The 25364-nt window shown below is 43.5% G+C and overlaps 1 protein-coding gene across 20 annotated transcripts in view; it reads left to right on the forward strand.

Annotated features, from left to right (window-relative positions):
• Window positions 1-25364, forward strand: part of PARPBP (PARP1 binding protein) — a 151547-nt gene that overhangs the window by 87110 nt on the left and 39073 nt on the right. For 14 of the 20 annotated variants that reach the window (XR_012156117.1, XR_012156118.1, XR_012156131.1 and 11 more), the window contains one exon: window positions 458-612. The exons of 2 other annotated variants lie outside the window; for them this stretch is intronic. Coding sequence is in view for 14 of the 18 variants with exons in the window: in XM_073323342.1 (XP_073179443.1) it covers window positions 458-612 (155 nt within the window). In the remaining 4 variants the exon portion in view is untranslated. Of the gene's footprint in view, window positions 1-425; window positions 613-17517; window positions 17730-25364 lie in introns of those variants that run through there. 4 more of the 20 variants (XM_073323395.1, XR_012156132.1, XM_073323424.1 and 1 more) reach the window with 4 other exon arrangements.

Consider the following 25364-nt stretch of genomic DNA (forward strand, 5'->3'; position numbering starts at 1 on the left):
TTTTAGTCACTCTCACTTTAGAAAATGTTCATAATGCATAGTATGTCCCTGATCCTAGTTATAGCCACGAGTAGGCCTGTTGAGTTCAGCTTGCAGGCAAAAAGTTACTCACGTGCATATATCTATAAAATAATGCACAGTGATATTTTTAAGCTTAATTTGGCAAAAGGCAGTGCTTAATTACTTGGACGCAATTTTATATTTTGTTTGCAGACCTCCTATTAATGCTGCACTATTTTAAATCATGAGCTTGCAAATGGTTGTCACCAAGCATAAAGTTTACTACCATAAGTTGACCATTGACTTCGCTAGGACTGTTCATGCTAGCAAGCAGCTGCCTTTTGACTTGGGAGACGATTACGACTTCAAAACAATTGATAATTTTCTCTTCTTAATGTTATACACTTCTTCTTTTACCACTATAGTTCTACCTACCTACATATTTTTTTGGTAATAGATGGCAACATCTTTCATCCGAATGATAGAACTTGGAGGAAAAGGTTATGCACCTTCACCATTTGATACTTTAAGAACCCATGTAAAGGGACTTTCAGACTTTGTTAATTTTATCGACAAGCTGGAAGAAATCATCGGCGAAGTCCTGGATCCACGGTAATGGAGTTTCCCTCTTTTCTTTCTGGGTGTGGGGGTATTCTTGGTTTGTTTGTTTTTTGTTTTCAGAATTCTCTAAATTCAGTTATTGTTTGTTGATAGTGGTGTGAGATTTTGTTTTGTTTTTGTTTTGTTTTTTCGCCCTAGGAGTCGTAAATGTTTATAGCTTAAACTGTGTAGCTCTAGAAACTTTATTATTCATTGTCCCTATTGTTTTCACCCTGTTTGGGCAGCAGGACCAGCTGTCTTTTGGATTAAAATTTTCTGATTCCAGACCTTGGTGTGCTCATTAGGTCCCATAGAAGACAGCAATGAAAGGATCCTATCTTGTGGTCTCTTTCAGGGATAGATTCTAGCTACGCCTGCTTCTTGCTTATTCCAGTAGTTGCTGTTGAGTTCCAGGTGGTTTCTGGTTTCCTGAGCGTTCCAGTGGTATCCTCAAGATGTAAAATGCTCTCAACACTTTCTATATATTTTGATAACCATATAGTCGTTATCATTGTAGTGGTTCAGCTGTCTGGTTGTGTGTTTTTTGGAGAATCCTCTTTTGTTAGCACTTGTAAAACCTTACCTCGAATCTGTCTTTGGGCTCTTCTGTAGTCACCACTACTGCCGCACAGAAAACATCCAGTGCGGTTTCCCTCTGTACTATTCTGTAAGGGGTGTGGGAGGACTGAGAGAGGACGAGGGAGGAAGGAGGAATGGGGTGCTTTGATTACACCTCTAGCACTGACTGAAGGCACTGTTGCTAGATGCTGATTTTTCCATTGCACAGAGAGTAAATAATGTTGTTTGTGCAGTCTTGTCTCCCACATGTAAGGGTAAGTAAGAGAGGCAGGGAAGAACAAGGATCCAAATGGGATTCCCAGAAATAGTGAGGAGCGCTTAAAGAAAACAAGATGCTTTACAAGTATGTTTTGGGTGCAAAGGTGGTGGAGTAGCATTGTATATCAAGGATGAGTTAGACTGTAAAGAAATAAGAAGTGATGGAATGGTTAAGACGGTCTGTCTGGTCAAAAATCACATTGGGGAAGAAAGCTACTAGAGCCTCTCCTGGGATAGTGCTTGGAGTGTGCTATAGACCACAGGGATCCAATCTGGTTATGGATAGAGACCTCTTTAATGTTTTTAATGAAGTAAATACGAATGGGAATTGTGTGATCATGGGAGACTTTAACTTCCCAGATATAGACTGGAGGACAAGTGCTAGTAATAATAATAGGGCTCAGATTTTCCTGGATGCGACAGCTGATGGATTCTTTCACCAAGTAGTTGCTGAACCAAGAAGAGGGGATGCCATTTTAGATTTGGTTTTGGTGAGTAGTGAGGACCTCATAGAAGAAATGGTTGTAGGGGACAATCTTGGTTTGAGTGATCATGAGCTAATTCAGTTCAAACTAAATGGAAGGATAAACAAAAATAGATCTGTGACTAGGGTTTTGATTTCAAAAGAGTTAACTTTAAAAAAAATTAAGGAAATTAGTTAGGGAAGTGGATTGGACTGAAGAACTTGTGAATCTAAAGGCGGAGGAGGCCTGGAATTACTTCAAGTCAAAGTTGCAGAAACTATCAGAAGCCTGCATCCCAAGAAAGGGGAAAAAATTCATAGGCAGGAGTTGTAGACCAAGCTGGGTGAGCAAGCACCTTAGAGAGGTGATTAAGAAAAAGCAGAAAGCCTACAAGGAGTAGAAGATGGGAGGGATTAGCAAGGAAAGCTACCTTATTGAGGTCAGAATATGTAGGGATAAAGTGAGAAAGGTGAAAAACCATGTAGAGTTGGACCTTGCAAAGGGAATTAAAACCAATAGTAAAATGTTTGATAGCCATATAAATAAGAAGAAAACAAAGAAAGAAGAAGTGGGACCGCTAAACACTGAGGATGGAGTGGAGGTCAAGGATAATCTACGCATGGCCCAATATCTAAACAAATACTTTGCCTCAGCCTTTAATAAGGCTAATGAGGAGCTTAAGGATAATGGTAGGACGACAAATGGGAAGGAGGTTATGGAGGTAGATATTACCACATCCGAGGTAGAAGCCAAATTTGAACAGCTTAATGGGACTAAATCGGGGGGCCCAGATAATCTTCATCCAAGAATATTAAAGGAACTGGCACATGAAATTGCAATCTCATTAGCAAAATTTTTTTAATGAATCTGTAAACTGAGGGGTTGTACCGTATGACTGGAGAATTGCTAACATAGTTCCTATTTTTAAGAAAGGGGGGGAAAAAAGGTGATCCGGGTAACTACAGGCCTGTTAGTTTGACATGTGTAGTATGCAAGGTCTTGGAAAAAATTTTGAAGGAAAAAGTAGTTAAGGACATTGAGGTCAATGGTAATTGGGACAAAATACAACATGGTTTTACAAAAGGTAGATCATGTCAAACCAACCTGATCTCCTCCTTTTTGAGAAGGTAACAGATTTTTTTAGAGAAAGCAAACGCAGTGGATCTAATTTACCTCGATTTCAGTAAGGCATTGATACGGTTCCACATGGGGAATTATTAGCTAAATTGGAAAAGATGGGGATCAATATGAAAATTGAAAGGTGGATAAGGAACTGGTTAAAAGGGAGACTACAGCAGGTCATACTGAAAGGTGAACTGTTAGACTGGAAGGAGGTTACTAGTGGAGTTCCTCAGGGATCAGTTTTGGGACCAATCTTATTTAATCTTTTTATTACTGACCTTGGCACAAAAAGTGGGAATGCGCTAATAAAGTTTGTGGATGACCCGAAGCTGGTATTGTCAATACAGAGAAGGACCGGGATATCATACAGGAAGATCTGGATGACCTTGTAAACTGGAGTAATGGAAATAGGATGAAATTTAATAGTGAAACGTGCAAGGTCATGCATTTAGGGATTAATAACAAAAATTTTAGTTATAAACTGGGGGCACATCACTTGAAAGTAACGGAGGAGAAGGACCTTGGAGTATTGGTTGATCACAGGATGACTATGAGCCACCAATGTGATATGGCTGTGAAAAAAGCTAATACAGTCTTGGAATGCATCAGGTGAGGTATTTCCAGTAGAGATAAGGAGGTGTTAGTACCGTTCTACAAGGCACTGGTGAGACTTCCTCTGGAATACTGTGTGCAGTTCTGGTCTCCCGTGTTTAAGGAGGATAAATTCAAACTGGAACAGGTACAGAGAAGGGCTACTAGGATGATCTGAGGAATGGAAAACTTGTCTTATGAAAGAAGACTCAAGGAGCTTGGCTTGTTTAGCCTAATCAAAAGAAGGCTGAAGGGAAGAATCGTTTAAACTCAGTACCAATGTGGACATAAGAACAAATGGATATAAACTGGCCATCCGGAAGTTTAGACTTGAAATTAGACAAAGGTTTCTAACTATCAGAGGAATGAAGTTCTGGAACAGCCTTCCAAGGGAAGCAGTGGGGGGCAAAAGACCTATCAGGCTTCAAGACTAAGCTTGATAAGCTTATGGAAGGGATGATATGATGGGATAGCCTAATTTTGGCAATTAATTGATCTTCAACTATTAGTGGTAGATATGCTCAATGGCCTGTGATGGGATGTTAGATGGGGTGGGATCTGAGTTACTACAGAGAATTCTTTCCTAAGTGTCTGGCTGGTGAGTGTTGCCCACATGCTGAGGGTTTAGCTGATTGCCATATTTGAGGTTGGGAAGAAATTTTCCTCCAGGGCAAATTGGCAGAGGCCTTGGGGGGTTTTCGCCTTCCTCTGTAGCGCGGGACACGGGTCACTTGCTGGAGGATTCTGTGCACCTCGAAGACTTTAAACCAGTGCTTCTCAAGCTATTTTGATGTGGGGGACCGGCAATTTTTTTTTTTTCCAGTGTGCGCGCAGACCAGCAGCCGATGGCTCGCAGACTGGCACCGGTCTGCAGACCACCACTTTGAGTCGCACTGCTTTAAAGCACAATTTGAGGACTTCAATAGCTCAGACATAGGTTAGAGGTTTGTTACAGGAGTGGCTGGGCGAGATTCTGTGGCCTGCGTTGTGAGGGAGGTCAGACTAGATGATTATAATGGTCCCTTCTGACCTTAAAGTCTGTTTCTAAAGATGAAACCTGCCCTGAGAGACAACACAATGTTTCTGTTGAACCCAGAGAGATCCTGGGCTTTCTAGGTCACAACAGTAAAAATGGAAGGAAAACTCCCACTGAGGAGGGCAGATGGACCCTCCATCCCCACTTCTACTGACTGAGACAAATGGAACTTTTGGCTTGTGCTCAGCTTTGTAAGGAGAGACAGACTACAGCTGTAGAGATCGACTCTGCAGGGGGCCCCTAGCAGGAAGAATACTGGTGCTTTTTATAAGATCGACTCTGCAGGGGGCCCATGTTCTGCGGCTCATCTGAGAGGCACGCACACGCAGTATTGCAGGATACTTCTTTTACATCCTACACTGAAGGAGTCTGGGCTGGGACTTGGTCTTCTGCTTCCAGTTAGTGTGGTTATTTCAAACATGATATATTCCATTAATTACCCAGATGTTGGACCTGGCTGGGGAAGAGGAAAGGAGCCAGAAAGCCCTTTCAAGAGCAGAGATTACCAAAAATTGAGCCAATGGAGAAGTCTTTGGTCTAGGCATCCATGTACTCTGGAGAGACTGGGTGGCTGCTAAGGAGTAGGGCAGGCTACTTTGGAGAGCAGTTGCCGAAGCAGACTGAGGGAAACAGGAAATGGGTATCCAGCAAGGTGAGAGGGCTGGCATCTTCTATGGATGCAGTGAAGACCAGGTCCCTTTGCATAAAAACCTTGAGACAAGAACTGTATGGCTTTCATGGGAAGCAGAGGGGAAGGAATCACTGGAACTACAGGAAGCCTTAGGATCATGAGAGGGAATAAGAATGATCTGAGGCTGAGGAGCTGCAGTTGGAGTGGCAGAAATATCTAAGGAGGTGAAGAAGCAGGAGGCTACTGTAAGGTCCAGGAAGAGGGAGAAGAAATAACAGCTAAAGGGCGACTTCCAGAATTGGGGCAACTGGGAAACCTCAAGTCCAGGAGCCCCTGTACCCTGTGAAGGCAGAGAAGTTTCTGCTAGAGCTGGGTTGGCTCTAGTACATGTCTGCAAGCCCCAGGAAGGGCACCTGGCAGGTATTCCAGCCCCATATGTATACCTTCTAGTTACCTGCTCTCATGGATGTCTTCCCTCTGTCCTTTTCTTCCAGCCATCATCCCCTGCAAGGGTATGGTCTCCAGAGCGCCCCGTACTCCAGGGAAGAGGAAGGAGAGCATGTGCAGATTCTGTCCTGCCCTGGGTCAGGCAGTTAGGCCAATTCCTAGAAACAGCAATACACTAGATCCTCCCAGTTCCACCTCCATCAGAGTCTACGGAGAAAGAGAATGGAGCAGTCAAATCCCTAGCTACTTGGGAAGCCTCCGTGAGTCTGTTTAGGCACACAGGAGTCTGCACAGGCACCAGCATTAGCTAGATTTTCCAACATGAATAGATATCTTCCTGTCCCCATTATAGGGAGTTCAAAGGAATTGTTCTAGTGGCAGCAGCTTCTTTGTGCTGCTGACTCCCAATTCCAGAAGAAAACCTAGTCAGAGAAGGGAAGGAACCATTTCAGCTCCAGCAGCTCTCATATGGCCTGTAGCTACAGTGTACGGATCCTTGTGAGAAGCCCCTCATACTGGCTAATGGGACATTCTCAACCTGCAGTTGCAGGAGAGAGGCAGATTCTAGCTTCCCACTCCACGTAGCCAGGATGGTATAGATATTGCAACCGGAGGAGGGAAGCTATCAGCAGAGTCAGTTCCTGGGGACCTGTCACTGTGTGTTGCAGTGCCCTGTACATGTTCACTCTAACATTAAAATAATGGGCACCAAGTGATCTGTTGCTGACAGAGAGCCCTTAACAGAACTGAGGCTATCTAATGCAGAAAACACGAGTGGATGCTGCCATTTCTGGGGTTGCTAGAACAGCAGCAACCCTAGTAGAAGCAGCAGCCCTGGAGGATCTACTGAATAGAAAAACTGAAGTTTTTCTGAAAGGAGGCTTCAAGTCCTTGAGTTTAACAAGCTCCAAATTACACTGTGTATGCACTGAGAATAGCAGTCTGCTACTTGCAAAAGCTCTTCAAGTCTCTGGAAGCTAAGGGCAAGTAATTCAAGCTAGTTAAGGCACTGCTGTTCCTCTGTTAAGCCTCTCATCCTGTGAGGTGATGTGCAATGTGATTAGAATTAGTTCTGCTCCATGGCCTTATCTATGTCAGCTAGGAGGTCCCTGCAGAAGAAGCAGTCTTCCAAAGGACTAACCATTCTACCTTTGAAAGTCAGGTGATCACAGAAGTCTGTTCCTTCTTGGAAACTCAGAGGTAGCTAACAAGCAATAGGAGCTTTTAGCTGGAAGCAATATTTAGCATCAGAATGGTTAAGGTATTCCTCATCCAGTAGAAAATAATCAAGCTGCAAAATCAGGGTCCCATATTTGCTACAGGAAGAAATATACTGTAGTATTATGGAGCTGGCTGTCAGGAAGTCTCAGAGTAATCATGAGTTACTTCAGCTGTTCATGTTGTCATAGTGGAAAGCAGAAATGGGAGACAAAAACTCATACAAAAAAGGGTTGGTCAGTCATTGAAAACCTACACCTTGAATGTTCTGGAGTGAAAGATATCAATTATGGACACCAGCTCACAGACCGAAGTGACCAGGTTGGCACTACTTACTTTACCAAGAGCCCAAAATTTTATCTGGGGGGGCAATTGAACAACACAATGACAGGCATAAGTAAATTGCAATGGGGGATACGTGAAGGGTAGGACATGATCAAGAATATAGATCTGCTAGTCTTGAGTAAAACAAAATCTATTTCCAGTCTGTGAGGCAGTCACATAATGGGAAAGAGACTCCAGTGATGGATTGGCTGAGTGGAATCCAGTTGAATTCCAAAGTATGACAATCCTGACCAAATATGGCACAGACCCCAAGTGGGCCCATGAGCTTACAACAGACATAGAAAGATAGGGCTGAGCATTTGACTGATCCAAAAATAATTGGTCTATTCATTGGTCAGATAATGTCAAAAATGATTAAATACTTTAAAGCACTAATTTATTAGGACAGTAACAAAAAAGAGGCAGACCATAAAGTCTTAACTAGGTTTAGCCTTAGACACTTATGCCTAACTAAAAAAAGAAGTTGTTTAACTAAGGGTACGTCTACACTACCTGCTGCCGGATCGGCAGGTAGTGATTGATCCCCAATCACTCTGCTGTCGACTCCTGTACTCCACTGTGGCAAGAGGCAGAAGTGGAGTCGACAGGGGAGCAGCGGCAGTCGACCCCGTGCCAAGTCGACCTAATATACGTCGACTTCAGCTACGCTATTCTCATAGTTGAAGTTGCGTATTTTAGGTCAATTTTCCTCCCCTCCATCCCCCCCCAGTGTAGACCAGGCCTAAGTTACTTTAGCTCATAAAAATGCAGTACATAATGAAATAAGGTTCTAAAAATATGAAAGAATTATTCTTATTTTTAGCAATGTTAGATTAACATTTAAATGTGAGTATTGTTATAAAAAGAAAATTAAACACACAGCAATTTTAGTTTTTAAAAAAGTAATTTTGAAATGCATGCCTGTCAGATAGGCATCAGACCAGACTTGTCAAATATCTTGCTTTTCATATCTCCTTTATCAGCTTCAGTGCTTCGTCTGTATCTTTGTTGTCCTCATTGAATCCATCAGTATCTCCTTCCTCTTCATCTGCTGAACTTTGAATCAACTCTTTAGCTGCCATTTTCTTAAATTGTGATACATGGTTACCAGATTCCCAGCAGTGGAGGTCTTCAGTGTATTTCTCGTTTTGAAATGGATGATTCCCCAAGTCGACCAGTTTTGTTCCACATATGCTGAAGTACACAGAAGTGTTAAAAGAATTTCTGCTACTGTAGCTAGAGTTCTAGGAGGACATGACCCTTTATACGAGGAAGCAGCAAGTTGTTTTGATTCATCTGCTGGATTGTACTTCATTGTTTTATGACTGAACAGTCTGCTGCTTGCTTTATAAGTTGCTACCTCCATCAGAATTGTATTTTTTTTGTTTGTATATCCTTTTAATATTTACAACAGCCACTCTGAGATCACAAATTGGATCAAATTCATCATCAGAAAGGTCTTGGTCCTGGAAGTGTGGATCAAGAAGGAACAATCACTTAATATTGCTGTGATAGTATTTTGCGATTTCCCCCCCACCCCTTCAGCTTCTGTAAATGGACTGTGTTCAGTATCTCACAAATATGTTTAACGTCCAAGAACTTGTTCTTTGCATCAGACAGAATAGAACAATCATTTTCATTTTCTCAATGAACTGAGCTACAGATTCAAGCAATGAAATTAATTTTAACTTCTGCATCCTTTAGGCATAGTCAAGAATTTCAGTTTGGATTACTGGGGGGGCACACCTAGCCATCCTTTCTTCAGCAGCAACTGAGTGAAGAGCCTTCTTGCATATTTTAAGATACTCATCGAGTACAAAAGGTTTACTCAATGTGGATGAAACTGAGTGCTGTACTAAATTATGCTGGAAAAAATGGCTGCTGGTACTTGTTTGCTTTTTGTAAAACTTGACAATGCTTTTAATTTTTGACATGAGATGAGAAGATTGTCATATCTTCAACATCACTAGTGAAAAGCTGCATTATATGGGCAGAAGGTGTGGATTCTCATTTATCAACAAAAAGCCCAAGCTGCTTTCATGTTAGCTGCATTGTCTGCCACAACAGAAATAATTTTCTGTGGACCCAATTCATTGATTGTATTTTTAAACTAGACGGCAATATATTGGGCTGTGTGGTGATGCTCAGCTGCGCATTGGAATGAGTAAAACACTAGCTGTGGAGTTGTTACCATGAAGCTGATGACACCCTTATTTTGAATATTGCTCCATCCATCAGACACTAGACACACATGAGGAGCTTGCACGATAAGAACACCAACTCCTGTTCACATTGATCGCTTCAGCATTCAGAAGACTTCTCACAAGCAGTTTCCTACTTGGTATTTTGCACACTGGATACAATTTATGAAAAAAATCTTGCATATAAGGTTTTAAGTATATGAAATGGTGTAATGCTGGTGTAACTACCTCTAGCAAACATACTGTCAAGTTTGTCTTTGGATAGAATGTCCCATTATCAGAAAAGCCTCTTAACACAGATTTGAACGTCTGAAGACTTTCCAGAAGTAGAAGTTTTCAATGCTGAACCAGATGAAGCAGCAAAAGTCTTATTAGAAGACTGAAGAAATGAAATTAGGGTCACTATCACTGTCACTCACATCACTATCTTCATCAGCGGACTTCATGCTTCAAAACACTGCTGAAAAAGACTGAGTTTACACAGAAGACCAACTTTGATGCAGACCAGTTTTCCCTTTCTTCCTGTTTGACTGCAATAATCTCATTTTTGACAGAAACTGGACACATCCCAAGAATGCAACAAGTTTTGTTCCATTCTATCTAATGTCACATACTCAAAAGAATAGAACTTGTACTTTAGATACAAAAGTTTTCCCATGTTCATGTCTAATAAACTTCCATATAAATGATTTTTTTTACTTTCCAAGGCTGCATAGTTTGTTACTGTTTTTAATGTTTCACTACTTTCTGGAATGCTCTCTAGATCAGTGGTTCTCAAAGCTGGTCCGCCGCTTGTTCAGGGAAAGCCCCTGGCGTGCCGGACCCGTTTGTTCACCTGCCGCGTCTGCAGGTTCGGCTGATTGCAGCTCCCACTGGCTGCGGTTCGCCGCTCCAGGCCAATGGGGGCTGCGGGAAGTGACGTGGGCCAATGGGTATGCTGGCTGCCCTTCCTGCAGCCCCCATTGGCCTGGAGCCGCGAACCACGGCCAGTGGGAGCTGCGATGGGCCGAACCTGCGGAAGCAGCAGGTGAACAAACGGGTCCGGCACGCCAGGGGCTTTCCCTGAACAAGCGGTGGACCGGCTTTGAGAACCACTGAAGTATCTTTTGTATTTTAATCAACCAGTAGCCATTCAGTTCTATTTGTAACAGCTGCTGTTCCAGAAGATTCCAGACAATCAAAATGTTTTCAGGCACAGTTCCCCATCTGTCCCAGGATGCTTAGAGACTCCACATTGCATAGAGGGAGAAGGGGATAGGTAGCCACTCCTCCTCCCATGCAGCAAACACAATGGGCTCAAACTTCAGCAGGAGGAGGAACAGAGCAGGAAGGAAGAGAAGGGACCTCAATATAAATGTGATGTCAGCCCCATTATTAGCATAGAACTTTTCATATTCTTTACAAGGTTTGGCTGGGGATCGATGCAGGAGGTGGACGCATGGTTTATGAAGGGGCTATTTGTTGAGAGGGAGAGGAGTGAGGGTTTATTTACATGGGCATTTAACGTGGATTGTTTGCTTTGTTGAGGATGGGAGAAGTGTTGGGGGCAGGCGTTAATAAGTATGATATTTTGTTGGTTAAGGAAAAGGCTTAATGGCTGTGTACGTTTTTGTGTTGTGGAAGGAGGTTAAATGATTGAACCCTCCTCTCCCACCCCCACTCCCTTTTGGAATTAATTTCTCTGTCTGGTCAGTTTAGATTGTAAACTCTTCAGGAAGGGACCATGTCTTTTAACTTTATGCTTTGTAAACAACCATGGACATTCCTTGCAACTAAGAAATGGTTGAGGAGGCCCTGGAACTAACAAATATATCCACAGTTTCTTGTAATAGATGACTTTCGGGATAAGAACCAAGTAACAGAGCCCAGCTTGCCTAGTCTAATTGTGAAGTACATGAACCTGAATGATTCCATGATAAGCAAATACATACAATGACAATTGACACCTTTCTGTGTACTTGAGGATTTGAAGAACCTATTTCTCTTGGTGTACTGCTGTAAAAACATCCATAGATCCACTGGTATCAGCAGTTCTGAAGATCCTTATTCCTTCAGATCAGTTTGGAGATGGGCCTGAGTGCCAGTTACATTAAGGTTCAGTCTCTCTAGTATGCCATCATGAAGTTTCCAGGCTTCTAAAAGCTGTAGATAAGCTCCAGCTCCATGGTCTGACCCTTGGAGTTTGATTTATGGTCACATAAATCTCTGAGTTTAGGGAGGAGCAGTCTGAGTAGACCAGCAGCAGGGGTGCTGTGCCTGGGTGGGGCCCTGGCTTCCCTGTGTAAAACTAGCCACTAAGTGGCACTGTTGCATAGCTCTTAAAATTAGTAATAAGAGCCTGAAGCAGCCACTTCAAGCACTCTGATCAACACTTTTGGTGAACATGCAGTTCTGGAGAGGATCTTTGTGAGCCCCATGAACCATCATCTTTGCAGTTGCTTATGCAGCTTATTCAGCCGGAGGCTGAAATTAACGATGAATATGGGTAAGTGGATCAGGCTTCCTTTTGAGAAGGAATGACTCAATTTCTCTTACTTTGTGTGCAGCCATTGTAAAGCCACACCCACACCCATTTGAAGGCTTAGGTGATTGTATTTTAGGTAAGAGAAAATGAGGCAGTTGTGGTTGCAGAGCTTTATACAGCCTTGCACTGAAGGTTTGGATCCACTTGTTAGTTACTTGGAGGCCACCTGAATACCAACTGCGTTCTGGACGGCTGTGGAACTTTCAGCTCAGAGTTGTCCATCTCTTAGGAGTGTGGATCTGCAGAGGCAATATACTCCGTAAACCTTCCATTTATATAGGGACTCTTTAAACTTTCACTGTTACAATTTTTCATGTAAGGGACGTCTGTTTTCAGTTATTTTGGAACATTTACAATGTATTGCAATTCAGTGAAATGGAAATATTTAAATGAATCTTGAAAACTACCGCAAAACTGCTTTGTATCTGTCAATTCATAGTACAAAACAGATGCTAACCTGTATTTTGACATTTAAAATGTTAGGGGAAAAGTTGCTGATCGTAAATAGTGCCAGTCTTAAAATACATTGTTAAAAGGATTGGACTAATTACTTCATAAAAATTTTGTACATTTTTAGAATTTTAGAAGTGCAAAGGTGTGGGTAACAGGCTTTTTTTTTAAAAAAAAAAAAAAAGAGCCATGTAACAAATACCAAAGCTATAGTGCAGGGGTGGCCAACCTGAGCCTGAGAAGGAGCCAGAATTTACCAATGTACGTTGCTGAAGAGCCACAGTAACATGTCAGCAGCCCGCTGGCAGCCCCACCGATCAGCGTCTCCCTCTTCCTCCCCATGCCTCCCACAGTCAGCTGTTTCACAGCATGCAGGAGGCTCTGGAGGGAAAGGGGAGGTGCGAGGGTACGGCAGGCTCTGGGGAAGGGGACAGGAGCCTTGGGGGAAGGGGTGGAGTGGGGCCAGGACCTGGGGCAGAGCCAGGGGTTGAGCAGTGAGCACCACTGGCACATTGGAAAGTTAGCGCCTGTAGCTCCAGCCCCAGAGTCGGCACCTATGCAAGGAGTCGCATATTAACTTCTGAAGAGCCACAGGTTAGCCACCACTGCTATAGTGGATTTTCTTTAAAAAAAATATATATATATATATATATAATTTTTTTAAGTTTAAAACCTTTTAAATACCAAGTGGGCAACCTTTTATAGTAAAATTTAATCCCCAGATATAGTTTTTATAATGGAAAATCTGATGGACTTATTAATTAGTAGATGCCATTATGATTGTTCTTTGTGCTTCATTCCAGTTTAGTATTGGAATTGCTTCAGAGTATTGAAAATCTATTACACCACTTTAGGAGAAACAAACCTGTGTACTGTAAATTACTTTAATTTTAAAAAGAATTGTGATTGCAATGATTGTACGTTTCAAAGAGTAGGTCTGACAGAAAAAAGTCTTGTTGCTGTTGGTTTTTAATTAAGTTTGGATTGTTGTAAGTTCCTGTTCCTTTCTAAACTTCCTGATTCAGGCAGGTGCTGGGAGAGGGCACTGTTGTGACCTGAAAGTAGAAGTTCAGAGCACAGCCCTCTGAGCAGACATGGATTCCCAGCTACCAAGACCCTTCCTTTTAAAGGGACGCTCTGGCCCCATCTCTGAGGCTAGGTCTACACTTCATAGTAAACCTGGTCTGTGGGACCCATACCTGCAGACCCAGAGTTTCCAAGCCCACACTTGAGCATCCACACTGCTTTGTAAACACAGGCCTCACAATTATGCTGATGTATCCCAGGGTTCCTAGCATCCTCGTCTGCTGTAGCTGCCTTAGGGCTTGGTTCATAGTGGATTGTGGGAGAACTTGTCTGTTCATCCCATGAAACTTGACCAGAAGTGGTTTGACTGGTTTGAGCCCTCCAACACACGCAGCCAAGCCTTGTCGGATACATGTATTGCCAGCAGATGGAGTCATCAGCATCAATCCTGACTCGGTGGAAAAACTTCTCCAGCTCACTCTCACTCCTATATCAGGAATCGGGCATACCATCTGTGAGATGCTGGTGGACAATTCAGCAGCTGTATTTGACCTACTGAATGCACCTCTTGGAGGCTGGGATGCTGACATGCCAGCCATGACCCAGCTGACGCAGCTCATGCCTGTTGCCATAGACACACTTTCCCCAAATGTAGAACAGCAGCTCTGGAGCAGAGTCATGATCACAGACTGATGGGATCATGTTGTCATGCGGACCTGGGATCTACAGTGGCTCCAGAACTTTAGCATGAATCATAGGACTGGAAGGGACCTCAAGAGGTCACTTAGTCCAGTCACCGGCACTCATGGCAGGACTAGGTATTATCTAGACTATTCCTGACAAGCGTTTGTCTAACCTGCTCTTAAAAATCTCCAGTGATGGAGATTCCACAACCTCCCTAGGCAATGTATTCCAGTGCTTAACCACCCTGACAGTTAGGAAGTTTTTCCTAATGTCCAACCTATAACTTCCTTGCTGCAATTTAAGCCCATTGCTTCTTGTCCTATCCTCAGAGGTTAAGAAGAACAAATTTTCTCCCTCCTCCTTGTACTTTTATGTACTTGAAAACTTATTATGTTTCCTCTATCTTCTCTCTTCCGGACTAAACATCCAGTAATTTCAATCTTCCATCATAGGTCATGTTTTCTAGACTGTTAATCATTTTTGTTGCTCTTGTCTGGACTTTCTCCAGTTTGTCCTCATCTTTCCTGAAATGTGGTGCCCAGAACTGGACACATTACTCCAGTTGAGGCGTAATGAGGGCGGAGTAGAATGTAAGAACCGCTTCTAGTGTCAGTCTTATGACACGCCTGCTAATACATACCAGAATGATCTTTTTTTTCCCGCCCCAACAGTGTTGTACTGTTGACTCATATTTAGCTTATGGTCCACTATGACCCCCAGATCTCCTTCCGCAGTAGGCCTTCCTAGGCAGTCATTTCCCATTTTGTATGTGTGCAACTGATTTTTCCTTCATAAATGGAGTACTTTGCATTTGTCCTTACTGAATTTCATCCTATTTACTTCAGACCATTTCTCCAGTTTGTCCAGATCACTTTTGAATTTTAATCCTATCCTTCAAAGCACTTGCAACCCCTCCCAGCTTGGTATGGTCTGCAAACTTTATAAGTGTACTCTCTATACCATTATCTAAATCATTGATGAAGATATTGGACAGAACTGGACCCAGAACTGATCCCTGCGGGACCCCTCTTCCAGCATGACTGTGAACCACTGATTACTACTCTCTGGGTATAGTTTTCCAACCATCTTATAGTAGCTCCATCTAGGTTGAGTTTCCCTAGTTTATGAGAAGGTCATGTGAGACAGTACCAAAAGCTTAACTAAAGTCAAGATATACCACGTCTACCACTTGCCCCCTATCCACAAGGCTTGTTACCATGTCAAAGAAAGCTATCAGGTTGGTTTGGCACAATTTGTTCCTGACAAATCCAAGCTGACTGTTACTTATCACCTTATCTTCTAGATGTTTGCAAATTGATTGCTTAATTATTTGCTCCATTATCTTACCGGGTACAGAAGTTAAGCTGACTGGTTTGTAATTCCCCGGGTTGTCCTTATTTCCCTTTTTATAGGCTGGCAGTATATTTGCCCTTCCCAGTTTTCTGGAATCTCTCCTGTCTTCCATGACTTTTCAAAGATAATTGCTAATGGCCCAAACATCTCCTCAGCTCCTTGAGTATTCTAGGCAATTCAGGGCAATTGCCTCGGACCCCACAACACAGGGGGCCCTGTGAAGCTAAGTTGCTCAGACTTTGGCTTTAGCCCTGGGTGGTGGGGCTTGGAACCCCAGGCTTCAGCCCCATGTGGTGGGACTTCATCTTCCTGCCCTGAGCCACAGGAAGTCTAATGCCGACCTTGCTTGGTGGACTCCCTGAAACCTGCTTGGGGGGGGCCCCCCACAGTGGGCCCCAGAATCCTGGTTGAGAGCTACTGTTCTAGGATGCATTTCATCAGGTCCCGGTGACCTGAAGACCTCTAACTTGTCTACATAATTTTTAACTTGTTCTTTTCCTATTTTAGCCTCTGATCCTACATCATTTTCACTGACATTCACTGTGTTTAGATGTCCAGTCAGCACCAACCTCCTTGGTGAAAACTGAAATAAAGAAGTCATTAAGCACCTCTGCCATTTCCACATCATCTGTTGTTGTTGTTGTTCCCCCCCATCATTAAGTAACGGGCCTTACCCTGTCCTTGGTCTTCCTCTTGCTTCTAATGTATTTGTAGAATGTTTTCTTGTTAGCCTTTATCTCTTTAGCTAGTTTGATCTTGTTTTGTGCCTTGGCCTTTCTAATTTTGTCCCTACATACTTGTGTTATTTCTTTATATTCATCTTTTGTAATTTGACCTAGTTTCTACTTTTTTGTAGAACTTTTTTTTTTAATTTTTGGATCATTGGAGATCTCCTGGTTAAGCCAGGGTGGTATCTTGCCACACTTCCTATCTTTCCTTTGCAGTGGGATAATTTGCTCTTGTGCCCTTATAATGTCTCTGAAAAACTGCCAACTGTCTTCAGTTGTTTTTCCCCTTAGACTTGCTTCCCATAGAATCTTACCTACCAACTCTGAGTTTGCTGAAGTCTGCCTTCTTAAAATCCATTCTTTATTTTGCTGTTTTCCCTCCTACCGTTCATTAGAATCATGAACTCTATCATTTCACGATCACTTTCACCCAAGCTGCCTTCCACTTTCATATTTGCACCCAGTTCTTCCCTATTTGTCAAAATCAAGTCTAGAACAGCCTCTAGTAGTTTTCTCCACCTTCTGAAATAAAAAAAATGTTTCCAGTACATTCCAGGAACTTGTTGGATAATCTGTGCCTTGCTGTGTTATTTTGCCAACGGATGTCTGAGTAGTTGAAGTCCCCCATCACCACCAAGTCCTGCGCTTTGGATGATTGTTAGTTTTTTGTTTTTTTAAAAAAAGCCTTATCCTTATCTAAAAAAAGCCTTATCTTCTTCCTGATTAGGTAATCTGTAGTCAACCCCTACCATGACATCAGCCTTTTTTTTTTAAAGCCCTTTTATCCTTACCCAAAGACTTTCAACAAGTCTGTCTCCTATTTTCATCTCAACCTCAGTCCAAGTGTATACATTTCTAATATGTAAGGCAACACCTCCCTTTTTTCCATGCCTGTCCTTCCTGAGCAAGCTGTACCCTTTTATACCAGTATTCCATTCATGTGTATTATCCCACCAAGTCAATCTATGATGCCAACTATGTCATAGCTGTTTATTTACTAGCATTTTGAGTTCTTCCTGCTTATTCCCTATACTTCTCGCATGAGTATACAGACATCTAAGATACTGATTTGAGTCCCGCTTCCCCCCACCCCCCAGTTCTGTCTTCTCGCCTTTATCTCTGCTATAACAGCCCATGCTTCCCCCAAATTCTGATTCTTCTCCCAGGTCTCCATGTTTTTGATTTACCGTGGGTTTTGGTCACCTGCTTTCTTTGAACCTAGCTTAAAGCCCTCCTAACTAGGTTAGCCAGTCTGTAATCAAATATGCTTTTCCCATTCAGATGTTCTTGAAGGTTTATGATCAGCTTGCCCTTACCCTCCAGTGCCAGGACACCTGCATAAGGGAGGTCATGCCAGTCTGGAAGCAAAACTGTTATAATAGTCTGGAAGCTGGCTACTCCATGCTGATACAGGCCTGTTGCTAGCCAGTTTGGAGTTGGCAAGTCAATTGTGGTGGAGGTTTGTGGAGCGATCAAGACTGATTTACTCAAAGGTGAGTGGTATTAAAAATGTTCCTGAAATAGTTGCTGGCTTTGAGAGAATGAAATTTCCAAACTGGGCCAGGGTTATTGATATGGCACTCATACCCATAGTTTGCCCTCTGCAAGGAGCATGTGAGTACATAAACTGTAACAGGTGCTACATTGTTATGCAGGCCCTGGTTGACTATGGAAACAGATTCATGGACACTAATGTGGGATGCACTGGTGCATGATGTAAGGCTATCCTAGAGATCGGGATTTTACCTTTATGGATAAGCTAGGACATTATTTGCGCCAAATGCCATTGTTCTAAATGGAGTCGCTGTTCCTACTATTTGAGGGGACCCTGCTTAACCCCTTTACCAATGGCTTATGAAACTGTACTATGATTTCAGAGGATCTGGCAAAGGAAGGTTCAACTACACACTCAGTAGCTGTAGGCTAGTGGTGGCATGTGCATTTGGCAGATTGAAATTCTGTTAGTGCTTGTCATGAGGTGCAGTCCTTCATTGCCATACTGGCACCTCCTCCTGGTCATGCTGGGGATTAGCTTGAGGCTGATGTCCGCGGTCTGCACACCAGCACTCTCTCTGCTGCCGCCAATGGCTCCTCTCTCAGCTCCCAGAAGCGCAGTGTTCTCTTTGTGACTCATCTTTTCAGCCCTGTCACCATCCGAGTTTCCCCCTTCCGAGAGTTGGGGTGGGAGACAGAAGGGGGAAGGAAGGTATCTATGTTCAACCACTTCCCCAGTGGTAAGTGGGAGGACCCAGGCCCACCCACTACTCCAGGTCCTGACTCAGGGACCCTGTGAACTGCATTCACCTATTGTATTCCTTTGCCTTGACTACCGCTGCATTTCCCTGGGCTGCTTCCCTGTGGCTACAGCACCCTACTCAGTCTCAGCAGCCTGTTTGGAGCTCCTTCTGTACTCCCCAGGTCCCTGCCTGCACTGCTCTGTCCAAGGTGCTGCAGGGTTGCAGCCTATTAGGGACACAGTCCTCTCCTCAAGCTCCCAGCAGCCCCCAACTACCTCTGGACCTCAGCCCTTTTTAAGTGAGTCTGCTAGGCTTTGATTGGCTATTCTTTGCAGCCTCTCTCCTATTGGCTGCTTCCTGCGCAGCCTCCTTAGGCCTCTTTTAATCCCTTACATGCCAGTGTTGGGTGGATGCCTTATCAGTGCTGCATTCAGAACCGTGTGGATACTAGTGTCATCATTGCTGTCCATATTATTGTGGCTAGTAGTGTTCTGCATGATGTCTGGGAGGACAGAGGAGAACCTTTTTGCCAGGAGTGGACTCTAGACATTGCCAAATTGCTGAACTGGTATACACAGCCATTTATATTAAAAAAAAACAAAAACCAACCACTGATTGTAATATGGAGGAAGGGAAGGGGCTAGGAGAAGAAGAGCGATGGTATTCTAAAACAAGCATTACTTGGCTAAACTCTTGTCACCTATATCCAATGTGTGATTTTTATTATGGCTGGGTCTGGTAGCACTGCATATGATAAGGTTGCCTCATATTTCCCATTTTAAGGCCCTGTTTTCAGTTGCTTATAACTTTGCTAAACGCTAACCATTTGGGCTGAAATTTTGCAGGCTGATAAAAGCAGAAGGTCGCTGTCCCATAGGAATTCTGCCAACAGTATGGCGAGGGACCAGTACACATTGAAGGTCTCAAGCAGATGTACTTGTGCGCATTGAAATATCCATTGGGGGTACTCTGGAACTTCCCCCCAACTACTGTGAATACACTGACGTTTTTGAGAAGAAGAATGTGGAAACCCTTCCCCCACATTGGGACTACAACTGTTCATAGAACTTCAGCCAAGAGTGAAGATGCTATTTGGACAGATGTATACAATGTCAGAGCCTGAACTAGCAACATTGCGGAATATCTCCGAGAACCTGGCATGGGGGTTCGTCTTCAAGTTGACTTCACTGGCTGGCACCTCAGTCCTTTTCATAAAAAGATGGCTGCCTCTGCTTCAATACTGTGCACTCTGTCAGATAATCTGGAACTGTTACCTGGTGCCCCGTTTCCTGATTGCTGGATCACAGGGGTGCTCCTTGTGTGTTCACTAAACTGGATCTCTGGGGAGCTTATTTTAGAGAGGGGATGAATGGAAGACTGCCATTTGAACCTGCTATGGCCACTTTCAGACTGATTTAATGCCCCAGGGACGTTCTAGGCCTTCATTAACAATGTGCTACGAGACCTCCTCAACCAGTTTTGTGGGGGTGTGCTTAGATGACATATTGATCTTGTCGACAATTTGGACCAACACACCACTTACATCCACACAGTCCTGTAGAGACTATGGCAACATCATCTCTATGCTAAACTTAAGTGCGCATTTGATCAGACCTTCACAGAGTTCCTGGAGTTCATCATGGACCCGGAAGGAATCAAGATGGATCCGTGCAAGGTCTCTGCCATTCGCAACTGGGGAGTTCTGTGCAATGTGGCTTCATGAATTTCTGCTGGGGGTTCATTTCCAACCCTTCAAAACCCAAGCTGAGTCCCTTACTGCCCTATTCTGGGAAAAATGCCCAGTTCCATTGGTTGCCTGAGGCTGAGTGCGCATTCAAGCAGTTGAAGCTTGTCTTCACTATTGCTCCAGTATTCTTCCACACAGACCTGACGCAAGCTTTCGTTGTGGAAGCCAAAGCCTCTAGTATAGTGTTTGTGGCAGTCCTCTCCCAGATACATGAACCCAGGCAAATACTATCGCCTATCACCTTCTACTCAAGGAAGGTCATCCCTGCTGAGCAAAACTTCAAGATCTTGGACAAGGACACTTCGCAATTAAGACAACCTCTGGAGAGTGGAGATACCATTTGAAGGGGACCTGTCATCTGGTCCAAATGCTTATCAACCATAAGAACCAGGAGTACCTGTGTAGGGCCAAAGCCCGACACCAACAACTGCTGCAGTGGGTCCTATTCTTCTCTCAGTTCAACTTTACCTTTTACCTACAGTCTTGGAGCCAGGCATAGTAATGCCAATGGCTGTCCTGAAGATACGCCTCTGATCCATGAGACCCTGGTCCAGAACCAACTCATGTTTTCAAGTCCCATAACTTCCTTAATGCAACTGGCTGCTAGGACCTGTCTATGCTCATCCCCTCTGCCTCTGTGTCTGGAATTGTTCCCAATGAGTTGGCTATTATCAAGAAAGAAATGCAAAACACCCACAAGGGGATCACATGCCTCTGTGTTCCCTCCGGACCTGTGAGTAGCAGTTCTTCAACTGTGCCATGATGCTACTTTGACAGGATGTTTAGGGTGATACAAAATCCAGCAATTAATGTCCCATTTCTTCTGCTGGCCCTGAATGTGCCCCATGAGAGAAACCTTTGTAGCTTCCTGCAAGGTGTGTGCCCACACCAATATCCCATGTCAGAAACTCTGCAGCCTCCTCCAATCTCTAGACACCCCATCTTGGCTCTCAGAGGTCATTTCCGTGGACTTTGTGGTGGAACTACCAGAGTCCAGTGGCTTTATGCTTGCAGTTGGTTGATTTGCTTTGCTAAGATGGCTCAGTTAATTCCCTGCATAGCTTTACCCTCCACTGGGAAAACAATCCAGCTCTGGATAAACAACGTAGTCCATCTTCATGGCCTCCCAAGTCACGGCATCTCCAACCGGGGTCACAGTTTATTGCCCACTTCAGGCATGAGGCCCTATGTTTTTATTAGGAGGCCTACCTTCCTCAGTCAAATGACTAAACAGAATCGGCCAACAGTCTTCCAACAACACTTACAATGCTACATCAACCATTGCAAACATAACTGGTCTTCACTCTTTCCCTGTGCAGAATTCTTGTATAATAATGCAGACCATGCCTCCCCAAGCCACAGCTCCTTCTTTATCAACTATGAGTACTACCCCTAATTTCACCCACGACTACAAACAACCTCGACCAATCCATCTGCCTCAGACATCGTACAATACATCCATCACATCCAAGAGGAGGGGAAGGGACATCTTGATAAGGTGAAGGAGGACTACAAAAGTCATGTGGACAAACATAAACAGGGCCCTGCCATCCCTATAAGACAAAAGGTATAGATTTCAACAGAACACATCCTCACGGACAGTCCTGGATTCGGCAACAAATCAACCCAGTAACCTTCAAGCTCCAGCTCCCTTGATCTCTTAGAATCCACCCTGTAGTCCATGTCTAACTTCTAAAACCATACACCGAGAACATTTCCCCATAGAGACCAGCTGCTGCCCTCATTGGCACAAGTACAAGGTCAGGAGGAATACATTGTACATGAAATCCTTGACTAAGATCAAGTAGGGCAAATTTATGATACCTGTTTGTTGGGAAGGTTATGGCATGGAGGAACGCACTTGGGAGCCAGCTGAAAATATTCACACTCACTCTGGTTCAGGCCTTCCACAGGAACCACCCTAAGAAACCAGGATCCCTGTATCCTGGAGGGAGCCCCTAAAGAAGAGGGTGATGTCATGATCCAGGGGTCTCAAATCTGGGATCAGCCACACTCTAACCCTGTACCTGGCTGCCTGCTAGTGATAGCTTACCTGAGACCCATGAAGCTCAGCCTCAGTGTGAGGCTCCTCCCCTGAGAACTGATTGACAGACTCCAAGAGTGAGTGATTTTGACAGCTTCCAGTTCTTGCTGCTGTGTTAAGTACAGCCAGCAGGTCAGACAACTGAGCTCCATCCTGCCCCAGACTGTGTGCCTTGTGGTTCCTGCTCCTGCTACCCCAGCTTGATCTCCTGGCATTCTGAGTTGGCTTGACTCCTGACATCTGCCTTGTGGTTCCTCACCTCCAGTTTGTCTCCTGCTTCTCACCTCCTGGAATCCCAATCCAGCTGACTCTTGACTCCTGTCTCATAACTACAGACTTTGACTTTGCCTACTAGATCTGGCTGCCCATGACCTGGCCTGTGAAACCCCCTTGCTGTGTCTTCCACATTTGTGTCCCACCTCTTTCTGACTGTTTCTTTTTACATCTCCAGTTTCCTTGTCCCTTCCTTGTTTTCCCCCTCCTTCTGTCTTTCTTTTTGTTTTCACTGAACCATGGGGAAAAGTGTGCCTGTCAGCGACAGGGTTTTCTTGGAGGTGTGAGGAGAAGGCAGTGAGTGAGCAGAGCAGGTATAAGGCCCATGTCTGATTGCTCCCTGAACTGTCTAAGATGCTCTCTTCTTCTGTCTTCTGAGCATGGTATAGCAGAGACTGGAGTGAGTGGTGGGTTTGGGAACCAGCAACATGCCTTCCAAGTGGTTTGTACACTCTCCTCTAGTGGTACAGAGCGAAGTTGTCTTTGGTCAGTGAGCTTCCCAAGATTTTAGGACTATATTCACCTGTTTAAAATCTCAGGGCAATCTTGGGAAAAACAGGACAACTTGTATTAAGTATAGTTTGTTTTTTCCTCTGCACTTTTTAACCATTCCATATGCTCCATTCCAGCTTTGTCAATGTACGTCCTCCCTTACCCCAAACACAGACTATCCTTCTCCCCCAATACTGACTCACAACACTTGAGCTCCAGCAAGCTCCAATTTCAAAGCAACATGTGACTAGATCCCTTAACTCAGCTCTTTTACATAAGTGTTTTTTTCTTCCCCATCTTGCCTCAAGCGTACCTCTAGACTAGGGAAAATCTTTACCCTACAAGTTTGCATCTCAAGGGAAGTTCTGGGTTCCTTTTTGTTTTACTTCCCATACTACTAACTGAAGCTAGTAATTGTCTTTGATGGATCAGTTAGAGGACCTCCTCTCCCTCCACTGAAGCAGAAGAGAAGGGGCTGCTGTAAAGGGGTCTCTGGCTGTTAACATGAATTTGTCCATATTTATATATGAATGCATGCATTCACTCTACTGTAACTGCTGCTTGAGTCACTGAAGCCTTAGTTAAATTTACATTCTTTTCTAAAATATATTAGTCATCCTATTGATTGTAGCCCTTCAACAGATACTATGAGATAATATTCCAGATCCATTTTCAGTATGAAAAATAACTTGTGCAGTTTTGTTAAACTAGTTTTCCTTAACCCAGACCTTGTCATATTTGATAGGGTATATTGTCATTTTGGGCCAAAGCTGCTATTCCCTTAACCATGCTTCCCACTGTAATTTATTCATCAACCACCTCCATCTATATATGGTGTGACAAAGCTCTGTCCTTGTCTCCGTGGGTCCCGGGTTTCCTGGCAGATTTCGCTAGCCTCAGAGGCTCACTGTGACCCTCTACGTAACCCTTCTTTCTCTAGAGACAAGGGTCACAGTCTACTGAGCCATTTTCATCATAAGCCAGCAAGGGAGGTGAGGAGAAGTTATCCTTCCTTGCACTGTCTCTGTTGTCTCCCAGTCTCAGTGATTAATCAGGGGGCAAAGGTGGGGGGAAGCCCAGACCCACCCTCTACTCCCAGCTCCAGCCCAGGGACCCTAATAGTATCAGCTATGGTAGCTGACCAATTCCCTGGGCTACTTCCCCCACAGCAGCCCTCAATTCCTCAAGCTCCACTTCACCCTTACCTCAGGGCCTCCTTCCTTGTGCCTGATACGGTGTGTACTACTCAGCCTCTCAAACAGCACAACTTCCTCTCACAGCTCCTGACATGCACACCCACCTGACTGACTGGGAGGCTTTTATCTAGTTTCAGCCAGCCCCTGATTGGCTTCAGGTGTCCCAATCAACCTAGCATTCTCCCTGCCTTCTGGAAAGTTCTTAATTGGCTCCAGGTGTCTTAATTGACCTGGAGCAGCTTCCATTTCACTTAACCTGGTACCAGGGATTTGTTTAGCCTGGAGCTAATATATCTATCTCCCACTACTTTTCTGTAGCCATCTGGCCTTGCCAGGTCACAATGGGTAAACATTATAGTTAAAATAATACTTTTCCCACCATGGACTGTGTAGAGGGCATATTCTTGAACGTCAATAGTTTTGGTAGTTCGACTCTTCTGTAATAAATTTTAAATCCTTCATGAAATATAACTATTGAGGTAAATTCAACCTTTGGGCAATGTATTCCAGCCTTGAATAAAACCAAATCTCACAACGTATTCTATTATAGTGTACTCTGGTTCAAAATGAAATAAGCTATGGCACAATGTCTTAATATAATCCACACACACATTAGATCAGCACTTTATGCCTTGGCCTGTTTTTATAATTCTAGTTGAAGAATGAATAAACTTTTCCTTTCATTGCTCCAGCTAGAATTTGTATATCTGATGGGGAACTGGAACTCTTTTCCTGGAAAAGAGGGAGGAATACAGGCAGAAAGAGAGATTAAATGAACTTTATTTCAAGTAGAAAATATCCTCAATTGGCATTAGGTAGAGACTAAAATAAAAAAAAAATACTGAATGTGATTTTACTGCCTTTTTTAAAATTTTTTATTTTATTCCCTTGAATAAATACTGTGGAGTAATCAAGGATCACATAAAGTAGGTAAACATTTGTGGGGAACTAAAATATCAGTAAACCTGTGATAAAGATATACACATGCATTCGATGAAGTGAGCTGTAGCTCACGAAAGCTTATGCTCAAATAAATTTGTTAGTACTCCTTTTCTTTTTACATAAATATTGGAATTCTGTTCATTTGAATTAGCCAAATTCGTCATTTAAATACTTGAGAAATATGTAACTTTTTTTAC

The sequence above is a fragment of the Lepidochelys kempii genome, chromosome 1 (assembly GCF_965140265.1).
Source record: "Lepidochelys kempii isolate rLepKem1 chromosome 1, rLepKem1.hap2, whole genome shotgun sequence".
Classification (NCBI taxonomy): domain Eukaryota; kingdom Metazoa; phylum Chordata; order Testudines; family Cheloniidae; genus Lepidochelys; species Lepidochelys kempii.